This window comes from Anoplopoma fimbria, chromosome 13 (assembly GCF_027596085.1).
Source record: "Anoplopoma fimbria isolate UVic2021 breed Golden Eagle Sablefish chromosome 13, Afim_UVic_2022, whole genome shotgun sequence".
NCBI lineage: Eukaryota > Metazoa > Chordata > Actinopteri > Perciformes > Anoplopomatidae > Anoplopoma > Anoplopoma fimbria.
Window position 1 is genome coordinate 27017547 of NC_072461.1, and position 23719 is coordinate 27041265.

The 23719-nt window shown below is 36.9% G+C and overlaps 1 protein-coding gene across 1 annotated transcript; it reads right to left on the minus strand.

The window, feature by feature from the left end:
* Positions 1-291: 291 nt before the first annotated feature.
* Positions 292-6392, minus strand: ptgesl (prostaglandin E synthase 2-like). Its single transcript, XM_054611315.1, has 7 exons — positions 6126-6392; positions 4733-4927; positions 4183-4238; positions 3321-3473; positions 2603-2803; positions 2324-2441; positions 292-1412 (listed from the first exon to the last, which is right to left on the minus strand). Exons 1-7 carry the CDS (start codon positions 6390-6392, stop codon positions 1284-1286), a joined length of 1119 nt encoding a protein of 372 aa, XP_054467290.1. The 3' UTR covers positions 292-1283.
* Between the last annotated feature and the right edge of the window lie 17327 nt (positions 6393-23719).

Consider the following 23719-nt stretch of genomic DNA (forward strand, 5'->3'; position numbering starts at 1 on the left):
GAACATTTCATCCTTGAATCTCTTAATTTTAAAACTTTTTATTGTGATTTTCTCTAAATTATTTTCTGTTTATTATGACCAAGTTAATCATCTGTATATAGTGATAAACCTGATTTTAATTAGTTTAAATAAGTAAAAATATAGTCTTAAAGTGTGGAGACTGATGACTTTTAGGTAAACTAACAACTGATGTATAAATGATTGTTGGAAAAACTAAATTTGCAATTTAAAGCTACAAGTGATGAGATGTAATCCTGCATATTCGTATTCAATTCTCAAACAACTCCAGGTTTATTTTTTTTATTTGTTAACCTTTTTACAATTATGCACGTTGAGTTTGCTTTAATACAATTAATTCAAGAAATGCATCTGCATATTGTAGATTAAGTACATTCAAACTGGCAGCTCATCAGTTCTTCTTACACTTTATTTAATTTCATCCTAAAAAGAGAAAACCAGCAGACGAGCTTCTTGATTCCTCGCTGCCGGACTGATCCTGCATCAGTTACACAGAGAAACACTCACCTGGAATAAATAGATAAACATCTTTTTTTCCCCAATTAGTTTACTCTTGTATAACAGTCAGAAGAGGTTTAAAGCTAGAACATCAATATTAATCGAGCAAAATCAGAAGAAATTAAAATAGATTTTTACTTTTTTATTTTTCATAAATACAAGTGTTTGAGTTTTTGCAGGAGCCAAAATAATCTGTTGTTGAGAAACCCTGTTCATTCAAAAACAAACAACATACAGTAATATGTGTGAAATTTAGTTTTCAAATGACAACCTTCTTTTTTTGGACATGACGCATTTCTTGTGACACCATTTAAGGTCTCGAAATGTGTAAAAAATACATTTTCCAGATCTGCATGGAATCTCTTCAGGCTGTAAAGTATTAAAGGGACAATATGTTGGATTTTCAGCTCCCCATAATGAAAAACAAAACAAACACATTAGCGGAAAATTAACAAAATTGTGTTTTTTAAGTGTTTAAATTGTTGCAGTTCCCGCCGTTCACCAGTAGAGGGTTTAATGGTTCCTCAAATCAGATATAAGGCGACAGTATTTTCATGTGTGTTATGTCTTCATCTACATAAATGTCTGCAGGTTTTAAATTAATTTGTCTATCAGGGATTTCTCAAAGCCCTTTCACAATAAAAGAAGGTCTTCTAGCTTCCTGCTTCCCGGTGGCTGTCCGTCTTTCTTGGCAGTTCACCGTTTAGTCTCTCTGAAGGCTGTAAGTGTTCTTTCAACCGTTTGTTATTTTAAATCTGGAGCGTCGTTCATTCTCGGCCCTCGTGGTTGAGCGACGCCCTCTCCATGCGTCTGTACCACAGTTTGACCTTGGTGTTCGCCATCATGTCGTCAAACGCCTCCAGGCCCTCCATCACTCTGAGGACGCCGAACACCGCCTGCAGACGGAGAGGAAACAAGTTTAAATGTTGATGAAAGTCGTGATGGTCACCAGGAAAACAATACAAGATAGAAAATAAACATTTAAAGGACATCTGAAGCCTCAGAATCAGAATATTCTCACATTTTATAAACTACTTTTTGTTATTAAAAGACTAAAGTTTGCAGGTTGACATACATTAACTAATTTGTTTACAACTAGAAAATTACTTTATATACTTCTACTAACGGTTTTACTACGTTTACATCTGTGTGTGTGTGTATATATATATATATATGTGTGTGTATGTATGTATGTATGTGTGTATATATTATATTATGAATATAATATGCATTATTATATTCATAAGTTTACTACAGTCCTGTTTGCGTTACGGTTTATTCATTTAGCAATTACTGCACCATTCTACCAAAATATAAAACATTTTTTATGTTACTTGTGCGATTTTCTTCATAATATTTAATGATTATTGTTGGATGGGAGCTTCTGCTTCTCTGTAACTGTTGTGCATCTGATTATACATAAATCAAAAATCAATATTTTGTATGTTAAACTGTTAAAATGCACACAGTAAGTCTCGTGTGTTGATTTGTTTCCGTTAACTTATAAACATGTACTGTGTTAGCGGAACATGCTAACTGCATTTGTGTTGCGTTAAAGGAGTATAAAAACTAACGATTAAAGTTTATAGAGAAAAAACAGAACATTTGTTTGTTGTTTTTTTAAAGTTGATGCTGAGTTTTCACCAAACTCTTTAGGATTCTTCCTCTGAGGACAGAGTTTTTGCTGGACGTAAAACCTGCAGAGAGAGAGAGAGAGAGAGAGAGACAGAGAGAGACAGAGACAGAGAGAGAGAGAGAGAGAGAGAGAGAGAGAGAGAGAGACAGACAGACAGACGTGTCCTCTCACCAGGTCTGCCAGGTTGGGTCGATCTCCTCCCATGAACTTCTTCTTCTTGCCGATGGCAGCCACCCAGTCGTTGACGGCCTTGTAGAGATCCTGCCTCACGTCGTCCTGCAGATTGTGTCTGATGAACCAAAACAAGAAGAATCACGACTTTGACATCCAAAAAACTACAAAAAACAAACTACTAGAAGATCCACAGTATAAAACATGTCCATGAACCCAACAGGAACAGATGCAGAGTCCCTCATGTTTGTAAGTAAACTCATTCAGAACATGTCTCACCGACTCTTCAGCCGCTTGGCGATGAGGAACATGGCCGTGGCGCCGACGTATTTGGCGAAGAATCCTTCGTAGGTGCCGAACTTCCCCTCTCGCACGATGTAGTCGAAGGAGGCCAAGGCCTCGCCGGAGGTCCGGTACACGTTGGGGGATATGAGATGAACGAGCCAGTCGTCGGCCCACTGACGCCACTTCATCTCCTCCCTGAAAACAAACAGACTCCAAGTTACATCAAGTCATTTAGTCATTTACAGAGTTAAACTGTTTATACAAGCGTGCAATGCAGCGATTGGATGACAGCAACCTTTCAAAGTAAGAGTAAAACAGAAAACCTTACTTTTAGAAGTCATATAATAAAAGCAGAACCCTGCTTTTACAAATATAATAAATAAAAACAATAAAATTTAATTTTACAAATAAAAGAAATAAAGACAGGACCTTACTTTTACAAATAAATGAAAAACAGGAAAACCTTATTACAATTAAAATGTATATAAAAAAACAGAAACTTACTTTTACAAATAAAATAAATAAAAACAGGAAGTCTCACTTGACAAACAAAATTTATAGAAATAAAACCTTCTGTTTTACAAATGGAGTAAAAAACATTTAAACCTTACTTTTACAAATAAAATAGATATAAGTGAAAAAAGCATGCATTTTGCACTTAATAACTTCATCACATTAGATGAATGGGACCAGAAACCGGGTCTGGACTCACTTCTGCGCTCCCTTCTCGGGGTAGAACGTCGCGGCCTCCGTCTCGTCCAGCATCACCCAGTACTTGTTGCTGTACTCCGTCACCTCCTTCCCGCGGTCGTTCACAGACTTCATCTCCGGGTAGCAGCGAAGGATCTCAGACATGCTCTTGTTCCTGGAGGACAAAACGTTCACATTTAAAGGGCCAGAACACACAAACTACAACAATACACTGAATATTTCCTCCCTAAACTCTAGTTCTGTACATGCATACACAATAGTTTGGGTTTTATTCTACTGGGCATTTTTAGAAATGGAAAGATTGTTTCCTTTAATGAATCTGCAATTTTTTTCCTTGATTAAGCAATTTTCAAATGTTCTAAAATGTATAAAAATAGTATTTTATTAATCTGACAAACCAACAACCCAAAAGATATTCAGCTAACCGTCAAGTATGACAAATAAAAAGCATAGAATCTCACATTTTAGAAACTGGAAGCTGCTCTTTTTTGGCATTTGTGCTTAAAAAAAGGACTCAAGCGATTTATCGATTATAAAATAGTTGCAGATTAATTTTAACTGTGAAGTCTGTGGATTATCCAGATTATGATTATTCCATTTTTAAATGGAAAGACACATTTCTGCCAAATTTCAAACAATGTTTTTAACATGTTTCAATGCTTTGAGCTCCACTAAATCTGGGGTGGAGGCAAAAAATCTTTTCTCAAAACAAATCATAACAAAACTATTTGCATGGCTGAAAATAGGATAAAAACAAATATGTTTTTTCTTTTCTTTTTCAGGGGACCTGTCCTTTTACTGGACACTGATTTTTATATATATATATCAGGTTTTCAGATCACATTGGGGAAGCTACAACTTACTTGCTGATTAAATAAGTCTTGAGGGAGCTGATGATGACGGACGAGTCATTCAGTTGCTGCAGAGAGAAAAAGCAAAAAGACACAGAGGGTTTATTTATGGGGGAAATAATAAAAAAACAACCAGTTTGTTTCCTGAATTACAGCAGAACATTTTCTAATCAGATTTCCACATTAAAGCTGTTGAGAAAAGGTTTTTACTTCATGTTAGAAGCAAAGACTGTAGATAAGAAGTGGACGTAGTCATCGTGACGTCATCCATTAGTTTGTGGACTGCAAGCCCCGCCCCCTAAAGCATCCCCTGCTTTATGGTCTGTTTGACTCTAAATGGAGCATCATTCACTAAATGAACATCATGCTGTATTGAAGAAGACTTGAAACTAGAGATTGAGACCATAAACTCATGTTTACAATGTTTACTGAGGGAATAAATCAAGAGAGAAGTAGAGTCATTTTCTCATAGACTTCTATACAACCAGAGGAGTCGCCCCCTGGTGGACAGTAGAGAGAATGCAGGTTACATTTATAGTAAATAAATATATTTTGTTCTTACCACGTCACCATCCACCATCAGGATGGGCACTTTTCTGTAGACCGACCACTTGATCTCCTTCCTCATCACCGGGTTCACCTCCACGATCTCGTACGGCAGCCCGTGGTAGTCCAGGAAGGCTCTGACCTTACTGCAGAACGGGCAGGTCTTGTACTGGTACAGGGTCAACGCCGGACCTCCTCCTACTCCTGAGACCTGGAACGAGGCAGAAGAGGAGAGACGATGAAGGTCAAGTCTGACGTACACGAATAATAAACTGTATATTTGCCAAAAGTACTGGGTCACCTGAACACAGAGAGCAACGTGGACAAAATCTGCTAAATGTGAAAGTATTCATTAAGTATAAACATTTCAAATCAATGTCAAAGTTTTAGAAGAAAACAAAGTTGCCAAAAATCAAAATGGAAAAGTACACAATAATATTAATAAGAACATCAACACATTTTCTTTTTTCCTTTTCAAAAATGTTTATGTATATTTAGTATTTATATAAAGAAAATCAGCAGCTCGGAAAAAAACAGGCCGTGGCGGAAGAAATATTCAGAGGTATTACTTAAGTAAAAGTACAGACACAACAATGTAGAAATACTTTTAACACAAGTAAAAGTACTCACAGTACTGCAGTATAAGTAAAACGCCAGTCGTGGGTAGTTTAAGTGAACAGCTTTACTTGTAATTTTGAGTTTAATTAATCTGGAATAGTTTATATTATATATTTCCTAACAATAATAATAATAATACTTAAGAACGTATTTTTGTTTCTTATTATTTCTCATTAATCTTTGTTGTAGTGGTGGAAGAAGTACTTTATTATAATAATACTTCATAATTTACTAGTTGATTTATATTTAGTTTTTAAAGCTGTCAAATAAATCTAGTGCAGTAAATAGTACAACATGTCCCTCTGAATTGTAATGCAGTAAAAGTATAAAGTTGCAATTGAAGTACTCAAGTAAAGTACAATTATTTTATTATTTAATATTATTTATAACAGTATTTGAGTAAAAGTACCCAAAGTAAAAGTACACATTATGCATTATTATTATTATATTACTTAAGTATAATAATAGATGCAATGTTATTTTATTATTTAAATATTATTTAATATTATATTATTTATAACAGTATTTGAGTAAAAGTACCCAAAGTAAAAGTACACATTATGCATTATTATTATATTATATTACTGAAGTATAATAATAGATGTAATGTTATTTTATTATTTAATATTATTTAATATTATTTAATATAATTTCTAACAGTATTTGAGTAAAAGTACCTAAAGTAACTTAGGCTGTTTGATAAATGTCACATGTCACACCGGAGAACCGGAGACCAGCGGGACGCCGGCTCGCAGCGTGGCCGCCTCAGAGGCTCTGTGGGGCGGACTCACCTTGGTCTCCTCCTCGGCGAGGTGCTGCTGGAGCCTGAACCTCACAGTGTGGTATAAACCCAGACCTCCACCCAGCAGCGCCGCGCAGCCGAGCACCCTGCAGCCGCCTCCTGCAGCTCCTGCCCGGGCAGAGGACAGCAGCTTGGACCGGAAGGCTCCGGTACCGTACGGCCTCCAGGAGGAGACGGAACCGGACCCGCGGGCCGCTGCAGACTCCAGAACCCGACCGCCGACCTTACAGAGCGCTCTGCTGCAGGCGGCCGCCATGTTGGATTTACATAAAGTACCAGAATGCACCGCGCGGGAAAGGGATGCGTTTTAGTAACCCTGAGGAAAAAGGGAAAAAGTAATGATGTGTTCAGGGACAAGGAGAGATATGTATTTAAGTACAATTTTAAATTCTGAAATTATAAATACAGTCTTTTTATTATTTAGAATATTAAAGAGGAATATGAATTTAAAATAGTAGAAAAAAATAATTTATAAGCTTATACTTTCTTAATTCACGTATCTTTTTAATTTTTAGAATTTAAAGTATGGTATAAAATACTTTATTATATATATATATATATATATATATATATATATATATATATATATATATATATTATATTATATATATATATATTATATTATATTATAGATTATTTTTATGTTACACCTTGACCAGGGACTACAGACGAAAACTGAGTTTATAGCATATACTTTGTTAGTTTACACATCATTATTATGATTATTATTATATGCTATACAATACTTTATTATATATATATACATATATTATATTATATTATAGATAATTTTTATGTTACACCTTGACCAGGGACTACAGACGAAAACTGATTAAAGAAACTGAGTTTAAAGCATATACTTTGTTAGTTTACACATCATTATTATTTTTAGAATTTAAAGTATGCTATAAAATACTTTATTATATATATTATATATATATATATATATATATATATATATATATATATATATATAGATATATAGATATATTATATTATATTATAGATTATTTTTATGTTACACCTTGACCAGGGACTACAGACGAAAACTGAGTTTAAAGCATATACTTTGTTAGTTTACACATCATTATTATTTTTAGAATTTAAAGTATGCTATAAAATACTTTATTATATATATTATATATATATATATATATATATATATATATATATATATATATATTATATTATATTATAGATTATTTTTATGTTACACCTTGACCAGGGACTACAGACAAAAACTGAGTTTAAAGCATATACTTTGTTAGTTTACACATCATTATTATTTTTAGAATTTAAAGTATGCTATAAAATACTGTTTTATTCTCTTTATTTAATGTTTTAATATCTTTATTTAATGTTTTAATATCTTTATTTAATGTTTTATTCTCTTTATTTAATGTTTTATTTTCTTTATTTAATGTTTTAATATCTTTATTTAATGTTTCATTATCTTTATTTAATCATTATCTTTATTTAATGTTTTATTCTCTTTATTAATGTTTTATCTTTATTTAATGTTAAAAAACATTAAATAAAGATAATAAAACATTAAATAAAAATATTAAAAATTGACAAATAAAATATTAAATAAAGACTATTAAAACATTAAATAAAGATATGAAAAACATTAAATAACCGGTAGAATGAAACATTGAAATATAAACGTCACTGAATATAACATTTAATAAAGATAATGAAACATTAAATAAATAGAATAAAACATTAAATAAAGATAATAGATGATGTTTCAGCCTAATGAAACGTGGCATCAACTTAAGATCTTAAAAATAAGAACTTGAAAATGTAAATATATAATATAACATTTATATATATATAAATATAAACATTTTATAATGATATGAACAAATGTCTCAATAAAGTTATTAAATTTAAAAAAATATTGTGTTTTATATGTATGAACAAATAAATAAATAATTGAAAAAAATAATAATAATAAAATCTACCCGGCATGCAATGCGCGGTGATCGCCGGAACCTATTTCCCGGTCACCGGGATTCTACCGGGACGCCTCCTCTAGCTCCCAGACGGCTCAACCTCCTCTAGCTATGCTAGCTAGAGGAGGTTGAAAGTGGCCCGGGAGTCCACCGGTACCGGTACCGTGAAAAACACCGGTAATCCGGCACACCGGTATACAGGAGGATGAGCCGTCCAGATAAACATCCGTGAAAACATCATGACGTGACGTCACTGCACCGCGACTGTGACAAACTTCTGAAACATTAAATAAAGATAATAAAACATTAAATAAAGATATTAAAACATTAAATAAAGATAATAAAACATTAAATAAAGATAATAAAACATTAAATAAAGATAATAAAACATTAAAAAGATAATGAAACATTAAATAAATAGAATAAAACATTTAAATAAAGATATTAAAACATTAAATGAAGAGAATAAAACATTAAATAAAGATAATAAAACATTTTAACAAAGAGAATGAAACATTAAATAAAGAGAATAAAACATTAATAAAGATAATGCAACTTTTTTCATTTTTTATTTTTTTAACATTAAATAAAGAGAATAAAACATTAAATAAAGAGAATAAAACATTAAATAAAGATGATAAAACATTAAATAAAGAGAATAAAACATTAAATAAAGAATCTAAAACATTAAATAAAGATAATGAAACATTAAATAAATAGAATAAAAGATTAAATAAAGATATTAAAACATTAAATAAAGAAACTAAAAACTACTATTTCCATATATAATTAAACTCTTGCTATTATAGTTATTTTGTAGGATGAATATTAAATAATATATTATTATTATTCTATGTTTATAATTAGTTTACTTATTAATGAATTTTAGATTTTCTTTAGGTATTTTATTATTTTTAATTTAGAAACAGATTTTTTAAAATAAATGTGTAAATTATTAAAAGTTTGTAAATTAATGTTTTTTTTTTCTGTATTTTATTATTTGTTTTTTCCTGATACGTAGAACATTTTAGTTGACATATTATTATTCTATGTTTAGTTTACTTATTAATGAATTTTAGATTTCTTTTTAGGTATTTTATTATTTTTAATTTAGAAACAGATTTATTTAAATAAATGTGTAAATGATTAAAAGTTTGTAAATTCATATATATCTTTTTTGCATTTTATTTTATCATTTGTTAGAATTAAAATGATTTTAAATTAAATGATATTAAATGATATTAAATGACATTAAATGACATCGGGGTGTGTTCAAGTGCGTCTGCCCCCGCTCCGCTCTACGTGTGGTGCGTTCAAAAGCGTCGTTTTTCTCCCCGCTCCCCTCCATCTCTCCCCCACCGCAGCAGCAACAGCAGCGTCTCCTCCTCCTCCCCTCCACCCTCCTCCACCCTCCACCCTCTCCTCTCTCCAGCATCCATTTAAGCACCAGTGGAATCAGCCACATCCTCTCCCGGGGTCTGACCACTCCTCAGCGGGGATGTCGTCGTCGAGGAACCGGTGATAAAGGAGACTTTCTCTGTTTTCCTTTTTTCTTTCCGTGAACCAGAACGCAGCGGAGCAGCGATGGCTGCAGAGGAGACAAATAGCGTGTTTTTTTTGCGTGGTTTTAGCCCGATTGCACGCTCACGTTAGCCTAGCGTGGGGTTATTTTTTCTCCCCCCTGTTCTCCACCCCTTCATGAACATATGTGGTGTTTTTGCCCCCATGCATAACCGCCCCCTTCATCTCTTTCTTCACCTCCAGGATAAAGCCCCGTGGCTAACCAGCTAGCCTCCCCAGCTAGCCCGTTATCCCCTGTGTGTTTTTTTCTCTCTCCCACTCTCTCTTCCCACCGTGAGGAGGGTGTCTGATCGGATGCTCTCCCCATGAAGGTCATGATCCTGAGAGAATGATCATGCTGGAAAAACAGGTAAGAAAACAAAGAAAAATAAATGCATGTATGTTTTTTTTTTTTTTAAACACACACCTGAGCTCATTTGCATATGTGTTAATTGGATGGGGGTTAATTGGACCCTCCTTTCCCAGCTTCTGATTGGATTATTTGTGCAGCAATTCTGCAGGTGATCAATAACTCTCAATGAATCTCTCTCTCTGCTTTAAGTCAACCTCTCTCTCTCTCTCTCTCTCTCTCCAGCTGCTACTTGTTTGCTGTTTTTAGAAACACACCTTTGGAGTTTTGCATTGTTTGGTTGTTATTTGTTGGAGAGTCACACAATATAACAGTGTCGTATGTTATTTATGATTTTATTTTGTTTTTATTTAAACATTATAAGGCTCCAAATGACCGCCACTTGTATTGTTTAGTCTTTAAAATGTCAGAAAATACAGAATATCATAAGTTCCCAGAGCACAATGTGACATCTTTAGTTTCACTGTTTCATTTTTACAAATATATTCAATTTACAATCATATAAAACAGACGAAAAGCAGCAAATCATCACATTTGAGAAGCATTGAGAAAATGTGGTTTATTGTCTTTTTCTTTTTTTTAGCAATTAATGAATATTAGATTTAATTATCTCCTGATAGGAATACCTGTAATGTTTAACATTTGTTTAAGACGAACTGAGATTTTATTTATTACTAGAGTAGACATTTGAGCAACACAGTCAAGAGACCAGAAATAAGTCTATTATTATAATTATTTTAATCTGTAGGATACATTCTTTTCCAATTCATTGATAGAAAAATGTCTAAAATATGTCTGAAAATATAAAAAACTGTCAATCGCAAGTTCAGATTTTCCAAAAATGACATTAAACAGAGTAGAGCAGCATTTATTCCATGGGAATGCAGTGGAAGTAGTATTTGAGCAACACAGTCAAGAGACCAAAAGCGAGGTCTATTATTATAATTATTTTAATCTGCGGGAGTCATTTTTTTATGTCTGATAATGGAAATACTTGTTAGTTACAACCCTAAAATAAGTAGAAAAACATTACAGCTTATTCCATGGAAAAGCAGTGGAAGTAGCATTGTGCAAACATGTAACGACTAATGCATCCTGGTATTGATTAGTAAACTATCATCGGCCAAAGAGCACATGAAGAATAGCTGAAACCAATTAATCGATGGTTATGATTCCCAGCTTCTCTCGTATGATTAGAAACAGGCTCTCTTTGGGGTTTAACGCTTTTAGCTTTGGGCTCTGGGAACTTCCAAAAGGCATTTATTTTTATTTCCCAACATTTTAAAAGCTAAACAATTAATCGGTTAATTGGGAAAAAAACGATAAATTAAAAATATGGTGTCATTTTTTAAGAACTAAACACTTCCTTTTGCGTTAAGAGTTGTTGGCCTTGGTGGTTGTTATCAGCTGCAGACCGGAAGCACTCCAGGAAATAATCCTCCAGCCAGAGGAGCTCATAACCTCCTCTGGGGAGGGGGGGGGTACTTCCTGTTGTTTACTCCAACGCCAGCATCAACGTCCATTAAACAAAATCTGAACACATCAATAATATATATGAGGCGTGGGAAGGTTGGTGGAGGTTTGAGAAGAGGATTCTTGTGTTGATGAAACTCACTTTCATTTCCTATTAATTGTTGTTGATTAATTGTGTCTATGTGGAGTCTCAGTGCATGCTGGGATATTCTCCAGGATAAGTGGGTGGAGTGAATAGATGGATGGATGAATTTTCCACATGAGTTGGATACTTTTTCAGTTTTCCAGCTGCGTGTGAGTTCAGGAAAGTAGTTTCTACCACACTTGATATTTACTTTTTATTATTATATACACACTTTATCTTCCTGTTGCGTCTCTCTGCTCTGTATGGACGGTTTCATTCTCCACTAACGTTACCGGGTGCCCGTCAGAGAGGCTGGTTTTTCCAGGAGATTTGTCCTAGTGTTAGCCGCTTGTAGCCTGCTGGATGGAAAGGAACCCATTCTCTGTTCCCATCCCAAGCGTTATCCATGTCCGACAAAGAGGCAGATGGCCTGACGGTTGTCTTATTTGGGGCTGTCCACCAGGGGGCGACTCCTCTGGTTGTATAGAAGTCTATGAGAAAATGACTCTACTTCTCTCTTGATTTATTCCCTCAGTAAACATTGTAAACATGAGTTTATGGTCTCAATCTCTAGTTTCAAGTCTTCTTCAATACAGCATGATGTTCATTTAGTAAATGATGCTCCATTTAGAGTCAAACAGACCATAAAGCAGGGGATGCTAACTAATGGGTGACGTCACGACCACTACGTTCTTCTATCCAGTCGAAGGTTTCAGGTCTATGAACTTGTAAACTAACACTCATCACACTGAGAGGTTTATTCCAACACAAGTAAACATGATGAATCAGCGTCAAAGCTCATTGTTTAAATGTCCGATTCAACCCTCAATAACTCCGTATTTCACTGTAAACAACCTTTTTCCTTCTTTTCTCCACCTAAATCCTGTTTCCTCTCGCTGGTATTACTGATGTTTATCCTTTTTTAAACCATTTTTTTTACCCTTTTCTTTCCTCGTACTATAGCAGGAAACCTAGATAAAGCTGTGAGCTTTTTTTATTCCGTTGCTCCAGAAACCGCTCTGTTCTTAAAGCTTGACTTCACTCCAAACATATCGGACCTCTTTGTCTGATGGAATGTGACAAGAATCAGACATTTTTCTCCAGATTTCAAGTCCCGAGGGCCTTTTTTTATTTGGTTTCAGACGCATTAGCTCTGTGTGTGTGTGTGTTCGTGTGTGTGTGTGTGTGTGTGTGTGTGTGTGTGTGTGTGTGTGTGTGTGTGTGTGTGTGTGTGTGTGTGTGTGTGTGTGTGTGTGTGTGTGTGTGTGTGTGTGTGTGTGTGTGTGTGTGTGTGTGTGTGTGTGTGTTCGTGTGTGTTGTGTGTGTGTGTGTGTGGCCTTGAATATGTCTTGTCAAAAGCATTTTTTGTCCTGTGGAGGAATGTACCAACTGTGTAGCAGAATGCAGGAGCGACATGATATTTGGACTTGTTGCTGAATGTTTTCACCGTCAGCCGTTTGTTCGGCTCTGATTTGTTTTTCTTCAACGCCGACTGTCCGTGTTCGTAATTCCCAAGTGACCTGATCAGCTGTGTGTGTGTGTGTGTGTGTGTGTGTGTGTGTGTGTGTAGACGATCATTTGCAGGCGTGTTCATGCTGAGTGAAGTGAGTGTTTTCCGTCCAGTAAAAGGCCAGAAACATGAAGTCTTTTTAGGAATTCCGATCCGTTTTTGAAGCGTTCAGGATACAAATCAGTGACAGACGAGGCATGAAATCTGTACTTCTGTTCATCCTCTCTGCTCTGAAACAAAAGCAGATGAAAAATTTACATTTTGTTTTTAAGATGCAGGTTAAAATCTGAGCCATAAACATTGATTTTCTTCCCGATTCATGTGGTTTTCAAGAGATCAATCATCCTATCAATATCAGGCACTAATGGCATAAACATACACATTATCGCATATATTTAGCACAATCTTTGAAATTTGTGTTTGTTTTAACTTGGCATCAGCTCATCAGTGACTGCACCGGGTTGTGTTTGGTACACAAAAGGTATTTATGACACATTAATACCAAGAAAGTACAAATACAAAGTGCTTTCATCCTCTCAACTGTGTGCATTTGCTGGATTTATTATTTGTCTTTCAAATTAAACTGAATATATTTGAGTTTGTTACTTTTTGTTGGAGAAATTAAGTATTTTTAAGACATGTTTGTACTATTTTTAAGACATTTTATGGACTATACGATTGTTAGAGACAATAATTGTCAGTTGAGTATCATTATTTTAGTTTTTCTTGCATCATAAGATCGTACTTTTTGAACTTGGAGACTATGGACGGAGGTTTCTCCACTAAAGCAGCTTCACAATAGAACAAAAGCAACCAGCTGTGGCGACAAACACAAAAGATTAGATTTTTGTGATCTGTGTTGTCAGATAAATGTGTTATAAACTGTTCACGACGTCCTCCTGAGGAACGGCCTTTGAGCAAGGCAAAGGTCCTGAAAGATACATACGCGGGTTCTCTTTCATGTTGTTTTCTTTTAAGAACAAAAAACAATTCTAATATAATTGATCTGTGGTGTGATGAGGTTAATTCAACATTGTGAAGTGAAGCGATGTGGTTCCTTTACAAAAAACACTATTTTTCTAAATTTAAGACTTTATAATCTCAGAGAATATTCATGTTTTTCTGCTGTTATTACTCAGAATATTACCCCTCCATAATGTATTTATTAAACCTACAAACACCCCTTATAATCCGCCATAAAGCTGCATTTAACCAGATTACACCACACTGGGAGCCTTTACGATGGTTCATTTTTTCCGTCGCGTGTTGCAGACGACGCCGAACCAAACCTCTGGTGTACCTGAACCGCCCCGTCCTGTGTTTGTCCGAGGCCACAGGAAGCCGACCCGCAGGTTAGAGGCCCGGCTTCCTGTCCTGGCCTGGGTATCTGTAGACGAGGAAGGGAGGAGGAGGAGGAGGAGGGAGAGGGAGAGGAGGGGGAGGGTAGTCGGTCTTATACAGCCCTACGAAGAGCCGGATTTGCCTCTCTGTTTCCATGACGACCGCTCTCCTACAGTATTCAGCCGTGGGACGGCCTCTGCATGTGAAAGCAGTTCCCAGTGGTGTTTCAGACCCTCTTTGCTCTTTTCCCTCTCAGCTGCGCTCTCTTCTTCTTCTTCTTCTTCTTCTTCTTCTTCTTCTTCTTCTTCTTCTTCTTCTTCTTCTTCTTCTTCTTTTACAGCAACAGCACTTCATCTTCGCTCGCTGTGTCCTTCTTAAAATCACGACGTGGAACATCATTTGCATGTGAATCGAGGTTGAATTCTGCCTTTTGTTGCCCGCCCCCCCCTGTTTGAATTCCCAGAGACTACACAGGGCTGGACTTGGATCCAGCAGCACACTTAAAATAATGAGACGGACTGTCCTGTATAAAAAGAAAGAGACGCTTTAGAATGAGGCAGAACGGTGCTCTCTGTGCTCTCTTTCAGAGGATCGTTGCATTTGTATTTCTGCGATATATATATATATATTTCCCCAAAGACACAGTAACGTAATTACAAAGCGTGGATGTTTGAATTTAGCTCAGTAGAGTCGGGTCAGGAGGAGCAGTCTGGTACGTTTTTTTGCACGAGGATGAAACAGAAGCGAAGCGGTCAGAGCAGCATGAAGTCTGCGATAGGTGAGATAACAACAAATCAGAGAGGATGTCATAACCAAAAAAACTGCTCAAAGCAAACTGACTTCCTTTCCATCACGGTTTCATCCATTCGAGGTAAAAGCCGTGTGACCTACATACAGTACGACAGCACACTGTCTTCTGTGAGAACTTCAGATTTTTTGGCGACATAAGCAAAACTTAAAACAGCGATCCAGAAGCAGGTGGATTAATCTGTAGTGTTGAGATCACAGCAGGTCCGCTGCTTCTTCTCACAACTTTCCTCCATTGTTGTTTTGTCTGATTCTTCCTCCAACATTCATTTACATTCACCTTGTAGACGGCTCGCAAAGGAGCGTGTGTTTAATAAATCTTTTACCACATATACAGGAAATAAAGTGCTTTTTTTTGCCACCTCAGATGTTTTCAGAAGCGTATTTTTTGTGTCGCTTGGAGGATTGTAGAGAAAGCTGCTGTGTTTTAAAACAGAGAAAACCTTTTTTTGTCCAACATGTGGCACTATTTCTAAATATATATGAATATGAATAACACTCACACTGTCTCAAATGTTACGTTTGTGCATAAAGCTTCTACTTATTAGTATTTTCACGAGAGATTAACCTTTAACGATTAAATGTTCTGTCTGTGAAATGTCAGAATATAGCAAGAAATATAGATTTTCCCACAAATAGACATTCAGTTTACTGTAACGTATGATAGTAAATCCTCACATTTGAGGAACTGGAACTAGTATTGCAAAAAAAACAAACATTTGTTATCTCTATCACAATGTCATATGTTTTGCTAGTTGAAAGACACTTTGGATCTGTAACTATCAGTCTTGTTCTTATTGGGGCCTTTAGTGTTCACTTCCATTTTCTGAGTGCAAGAATGCTGGAAATCATTTTCTTTTGTTGTTTTTTTATTAAACAAGCATTTTGTTGTATACTTGAAAGCAGCAGAAAGACAGACCCGGGTACAGTTATGTTGTTATTTTGATATTCAACAACTTAAAATCAGATCGTTCATCCCTAGCAGCAACCAGTCACATGCATTGTGACTGGTTGCTGCTAGGGATGAACGAGAGATAATCATTTGATCCTCAAAATAGTCGTTAATTCATCTTCTTCCGGTTGATTAATCGACTATTCGTTGCAGCTCCAGGTGTTTACACACAGCAAGAGTCATAATCTGTCTTTTTAAAACATCTTTTTGTCTGTTTTAAGCCACAAAAATAAACTTCTTAATAACCGGACAGTTAATAAATGGCGTCTCATCCGCTGGTTAGATTATCTGTGACCTGTAGAAAGAGGATCAAAGAGATTCACAGCGACGTCACTCTCCGCTCTCAGACGTGTGATTTCTTCTTAACATTTGAAGTGACATTTTCATATATTTGTCATCAGTGACTCATCTTGATAGCTTTAACATTTACTGCTTCAAACACCTGATAGTTCAGCGGGGAGAAAAAATAACATCTCTCAGGTACCAGTGGGTTTGTTATTTATTGTTATTCAACCAAACTAAAATATAGTTATTTTGACCCAAATTTTGACACATCAAGCTCAAGATTTACCTTAAAAGTGTCACAAATGTATTGCTAGTTGTACAAACTAATTAGCAAATGACATGAACACAAATAATAACCAATATGTTAGTTTAAAAAAAGAACAATTCTGTTATCTGTGTTCATGTACATGACGTCAGACAGGTTTGACTTTATTCATTTTTATTCAGTTTTCAACACTTTTTTAAAAGCTTGAAGCTGTAGACGACGCCGGTGTTACGGTTTAACCGGTGACCGTGTTAACTGGTGACTCTCAGCAGCTGTTGAAAACAACAACAGAACAGGTAGATGTCCTGGTAAAAGCCTTTGATCAGTTTTAAATATCTGTGTTTCTTAGCTACCAAACATTTACGTGTTTGGTAGCTAAGAAAAGAAGAGAAACAGCGGACACACTAACACGGGGACTCGTTAAGATGAAACACCTGTTGCTCTGAAAAGGACCCGATCCCTGAACATGAAACAAGCAGACATTCTGATGCTGGTAACAGTTTGAATTCAATGTTTGCAGCTTGATAACTGGTCTGGATGTCTGCAGCTAAACAACACTTCTGTTGCCAACATGCACGCTCATTATTTTTGATGACGTCGGCTGTTGGAAGAAGTCTGTAGAGCATTAGATACAGACAGTGAAGGAAATGGAATGTGACTCAATATGAAGCTAGAAAACACAACCTAACAAAGTGCAGATTTTTTTTTATAATCAAATATTTATAGACAAAGATTGAGAGGTGTAGAAGCAACACAGCTTTGACTTCACTAAACAACATGAAATATTCAATAGAGCTCAACACAGAGAGTCTCAGCAGCTGGAAGGTTGAGTTTTTGGGGTTTTTCTTTTATGTTCGTCCACAAAAGATTGATATATTTCTGCCTGGTAAGCGTCCAGAACGTCTGGTTCCACGCTCATTAATGAGAGCTGATTCATGCATCAGCCTCAGAAGCACTCACCCCCTTTTGCTTCATCTTTAATGCGCTCACACAGACAGTCTGGCAGAAACCACCGAAGCTTTCTCTCTTTTGATAACATCTCTGCAGCATAATGAAGCAGAGGAGAGTCAACACCTCTCCTCTGCAACGTGGATGCTTTTCTGTTTTTTCTCACACGCTGCGTTGCTGTCGCCGAGCTCGTTGGGCAATACCTTTTTAGAAGAAGACGGAAAGACTGGAGAGCAGCTGCTGACAGTTGATACGTATCCTTGTGAGGGGAGGGAGGAGGAGGAGGAGGAGGAGGAGGGAAGGAAACGAGGGGAGTGCAGGGTTTGTTGGTGGCTTGGAAAGAGGAGGAGGAGGAGGAAGGAGGTGGAGGTTCCTCTTGTTTTTCCTCTCTGAGACGGATTCCTCTCAGTCGTCGAGCAGCGAGCAGTCAGCCTTCGGGAGTTCCTCCTTCTTCTTCTTCTTCTTTTTTTGTTATTCCTGCATGTTGTTATTTTTACGAGCAGCGGTGGAGCGGCGGCTGCACGGTGCATTCAGGGTCCAGCATGGAAGCCAAGTCCCTGTTCAGTCTGCACAGAGCGCTCGCTCAGCCTGTCAAGATGTGCATGTTCGATTTCCCCGTCACCATCCTGGATGACCTGGTGAGCGCAGACAGCTGTGTGTGTGTGTGTGTGTGTGTGTGTGTGTGTGTGTGTGTGTGTGTGTGTGTCGTGTGTGTGTGTGTGTGTGTGTGTGTGTGTGTGTGTGTGTGTGTGTGTGTGTGTGTGTGTGTGTGTGTGTGTGTGTGTGTGTGTGTGTGAAACAGTACATCATTCCATCACAAAAAAAAGAGTCAAATATATGTTTTCATGCAGGTTTAGCAGACAAAACATTAAAAATTATACTTTATAATTTAAATACATATCACCTAAATATCCAGATGTTTGTGGGAAAACTCCTTCACGTGTGTGTGTCCAGTGTCGCAGTGTTTCAAATGTAGATAGTAATGTGTGTGTGTGTGTGTGTGTGTACATGTCAGTGTGCAGGCCTGCAGCTGCATGCTTGTGTTTATTTGTGTACTTGTACACATGTAAATGAAAGCTGAGTGTGTGTGTGTGTGTATTTGTTATACATATGTGTGTGTGTGGTTTATTGTTTGCGTGTCTCACAGTGTTAAGACTTGGATGGTTCTTTTTTCTGATCTGATCCAGAAGCTGATTTTGCAGCTTTTCTTTGCTTGTTTTGTTTTTGTGTCAAACCTTTGGACCAATTAACAACCAATTAGTGCTCGTTAACAGATGTCACATGACCCACGTATAGTTTAATGAGCAGTTTTTGGGGAAACCAGTCAGCAGACCATCAGGTTATAGATCTTAACTCAACTTGTTTTTGCTCTCTCACCTCACCTTGACTCTCAGTTTGCCTTCAGATGATGATGATGATGATGATGATGATGATGATGTGTTTACCTGGATCTTCTTCTGGCTGTCAGTTTTCAAAATCTTTCACCTTAGCTTGTTTTTTTGCATTTTTTGGTTCTAACTCGCCACATAAAACTAATTAATCCTTGAGTTTTGTGTGTTTGTGTGTTTGTGTGTTTGTGTGTGTGTGTGTGTGTGTGTGTGTGTGTGTGTGTGTGTGTGTGTGCAACCCGGCAACCGTGTCCCTGCAGAGGGATGGGTGTGTGTGTGTGTGTGTGTGTCTGTGTCACCTAATGAATGTGTTCCTGTGTCAGCTGATTATTAAGATGTGAGACTGAAAACAACAACAGACAGATTTAATGTTAATGATGGTGAACATTTGATTTATTTGTTAATATTTTTTTAGGGTTGAACAGTTTTGAAAATGATCTAATCGAGATTGTTCTGACTGATATTTGAGGGAATGATTGTTACAGCATTGTTGCCATTTTCATGGAAAAACGTTAAAATGATTTTTGCGTGGATCCGTGCCAAACAAAGATGTTTTCTTCTTTTTTTGTTCTTCCACAACAATAAACTAAAAAAGGTATTTTGACACAAATAAAAAATAAATTTCACCTCCTGTGAATTGAAAATTGTAACAGGCTTTATTGCCATTTTGATTAAATTTGAATTCATTGTGCAGCCCTTTTTTATTTTTTGCAGTTTTAGATAATTAGCTTCTGTTCTTGTGTCCCCGCTGAGCAGCTTCACGAGCCATTTAGATGATAATGGTTTATAGATTTAGGGACTAAAATGAGCTCAGATTTGAGACATTTTATATGAAAAAAACCCACAAATCCTTTATTGATTTTTTATAGCTTTGTATTCACTGTTTGAATACAGAAACATTGCATAGAAATAACCTTTTCAGCAGTCTTTTTCAAAACAAAAATACTCTTTCTGGCCAAAAGGTTACTTAAGGAATAAGATCTTTATCTTAATGTGACACAAGCTATGTGTAATGTTTGGGTGTCCACATACTATGTTTTCCTATGTCGACAATCATTTTCCAGTGCAGACTGGTTTGCCAGAACGGTGCATTCAGGTGCATTTACAAAGATTGTAAAAATGATGTCCCAAGCTGTTTGAACGCAGCTCTCCACCTGTGGAAACTCTGAGTGTAAAACCTGCTGCAGAGCCAGCGACGTCCTGATGTAATCGTCCTGTTGCCTCCCGTCTGTCTGATTATCTTGTTTTTTCTGCAGAGCACCTGAGGTCATGTTGTCGTATGAAATGTGCTCTAGCAATAATATTTAATTAGATTTGATCCTCCGCTGTGTCCCGTCAGAGTGAGACGAGGTTTCTCTCTCTCTCTTTTTTCTCACATTCGCTCGGCGTCTCTCTGTTGCAACACCTGATTGTGTTTCATGAGTTCATGAGGTTTCCTCCTCTGGGGTCACATGGAGTCTCTCTCTCTCTCTCTCTCTCTCTCTCTCTCTCTGTTGTAGTTTTGTGTTACGGTCCAGGCATGTAGTCATAAAGGTTTATTTTATGATAGATAAAAAGTGAAACCACCAGGATGTGAAGACACTTGTGTGGAGGAGCTTTGTCAGGTCTGATGAAATCATAGTGATATCTAACTACACAGTTCCAACAGGGAGGAAGACGCTGCGGAGTGCATTATGGGAAATGTAGTATCCTGTTTTTTTTAGGTGCTAGCCCTTTTATTAAGGAGAACATTTATTTTCTCACCTGCAAGTTCCACAACGTAATGGCACTGGAGAACTCGTTTCTGACTGTAACTCATGAGCGCTGCCTCTGTTTGTGTTTGGCAAGCGTAGTAAAGTCAAATTTAGTTTTTCAAAAGCTAAATGCCAACAAGTACGGATTGAGGCAGAATATTTCGCTAGATAAAAACAGGTTAAATACGTTAGTTTTCAATACATTTTGGACATGTTGGACGCTCTGGAGTTATGGTAAATGTTTGGATCACATGAGTCTGAAACAGTCCTACGCAGACACCGCTGCAATCTAGTGTTTCTTTGTTTCGGCTGATGCACAATTTAAGGTATTGCCATCTGTATCGAGAAAGAACAAAATGGTATCTGAACACTTCTAAAATATGATGTAGATGTTGATGAAGCAGGACAGAAGGTGCAGCAGAGACACGATGTTTGTTGACAGACGATGAGGATGAACAGAAGACAACTGTGGTCGAGCTGTCAAACCGTCTCTAGAGGAAATGAATGGACGTCTGCAGACTTGTTGATAGTGTGTTGATTCTCTGAGGAAGTGTTTTATCAGACATTAAGACAGTTTTCAACATTTTATTGTAGAAAATAATAAGTGTGGTAGACAATAACACTCCTACCCAAGTGTTTGGGGTTTGTTTTTGCAGATTTATCCTCAGGCAGTTATTGTACCGTGAGGATCTCGCTCTTTGCTTCCCACTTGGTCCCTGAAGCCCCCGCCGATGATCTGATGACGATCTGATATCGTTGGTTCAGCTCCTCAACAGGCAACCGAGTCCAAAGGGGCTGAAGATGGAGAGGCTAAAGTCCAGAAAGGGCAGGCAAAGGTCAGAAAACAAGGCAGGCAGAGGAGACACGAGGCTGGAAAGCTACGCCTTGTACAGCACAATAGATGATTTGGTGGTGAACAATGGCTCAAGGTTAGGCCTGTTTACAGGGAAAAGGCGTACAGGTGGATGTGGAGAGGTGGAGAGGTGGGGACACGCTGGGGACGACCACAGGACACGGAGGAGGACACATTAGTGACTCACAGCAGAGCAAAAAAGAGTGTTAGACATTTAGCTCAGCGTTTCTTATGGTTTTCCTCTCTTGTTGTTGTTTCTCTGACACTAAGGAAGCTGGTTAATGCCCTGAAGTTGTCACTGATTTTACACGGCAAAGTGTTGTTTGGATCTTAAACTAGAAGTTTTAAAATAAAGAAAACATCTATGTTTGTGGAGTTAGATAGAAGTGAGCTAAACAGATCTTTGTGGATGTCTTTTTGTTTTTACATTCAAAGCTTCTACTGAGGTTTTCAAATGAAGCTTCAAATGTCCTTTGTCATATTTTATGACCTCATCAACCTTAAAAAAACAAAACAAATCTATCAGATTAAATAAATTGGACCTTTTATAATTAAATCACTTTCTTTGTTGGATGTTACTTGTCGGTGCTGCCTTCCTTTTGTGTTTTGACCTACAGTGAAAATGTAGTTTTTTAAAAGCTAAACACCAACAAATATGGATTGAAGCAGAATGTTTTGTTTGGGTAAAAGCATGTTGTGAATTTTAGAAATAATAACATCTATATTTTTCCAATAGATTTTGCCTTGTTGGATTTTAAAAAACACTCTGGAGTTAGTAGAAATGTTTTATTTTTGTTTGTTTCAAGATACATTGTTGTTAAATGTGTTTTTCTCGACAGATAATAGAAGCACGTCAGAGTATAAATAATCCTCCTGGTGCCGACAGAAATATCTCACAAGAAAGAAACAAATGCGTCTCTCGACCTTGGTGACGGTTGTCAGGTTGCCTCTCCCAGTGATCTCCCAGTGATCTCCCAGTGATCTCCCAGTTGGCTGCTGGTGACATGAAAACGCATTTTTAAATGCCAAAAGCTCGGAGGCGTACCTGAATGTCTCTGCTGGCCGGGATAATGGCTGAGGATAAATCCAGAGGCTGTTAGGAGGCAGCTCAGACTGGTTTCACTGGGAGTGAATGGGAAGCTTATTCTTGACTCTGTCTGTTACTGGGAAGCTCTCTCATGGGGTTTATTTCCCAGTGCAGCAGAAATGAGGCGTCTGTGAGTCTGTAAATGGACGTTTGTTATTCAGAGTTTTCTCTTCAGGTAAACCATTTTTTCTCCCACCCGTTTTTATCAACTTCCTCTATTTTTTTATGCCTTTTGATTCCCAGTGTAAGTCAATGGTTCCCCAACATTTAAAACCAGGCAACCCTTCATGTTGATTTCTTTTCACATGGTCTCTCCACATACACTTTGTAAGAGCTGTGTATTGAACTCTTACATGTGGACTAAACAACCGAAGTCCACTTGTCTGCTCTGCTGGGGTTTGTTTTTTCTGACTGTTAATATCTGAGCAAATGAATCGTATCAAATGAAAAAGCTTTGCACTTTTGGAAACATTCAAACAAGTTGTAATAATGTTTTTCGTCCTTGGATTTCTTCTCTCAGTGTTTCTGCATCCAATCCTTAAAAACAGGAAGGAAACTACTTTGTATTCAAGTTCATATTCTTGTAGAAGGTCAATGGTCGATTGCATAACTCACAAGTCTTATCACACTTATAGAACCTTTTTACAGCTGACGCCATCATAAATATTCGTGTGCATGTTGGCAACAGAAGTGTTGTTTTCCCCAGACGTGCAGACGAGTTAGCGAGCTTTAAACATAGCATTAAAAGCGTTACCAACATCATCTTCAGACCGGATCAGGACCGTTTCAGAGCAACAGGTGTTTATGTTTAATGAGTGACCGTGTTTACTGGTGACTCTCAGCTAAAAGCGTCCGTTGTCTCTTATTACGTAAACGGTTAGTACACAATAAACACAGCTCAGAATGTATTTAAAACCACTTCAAGGCTT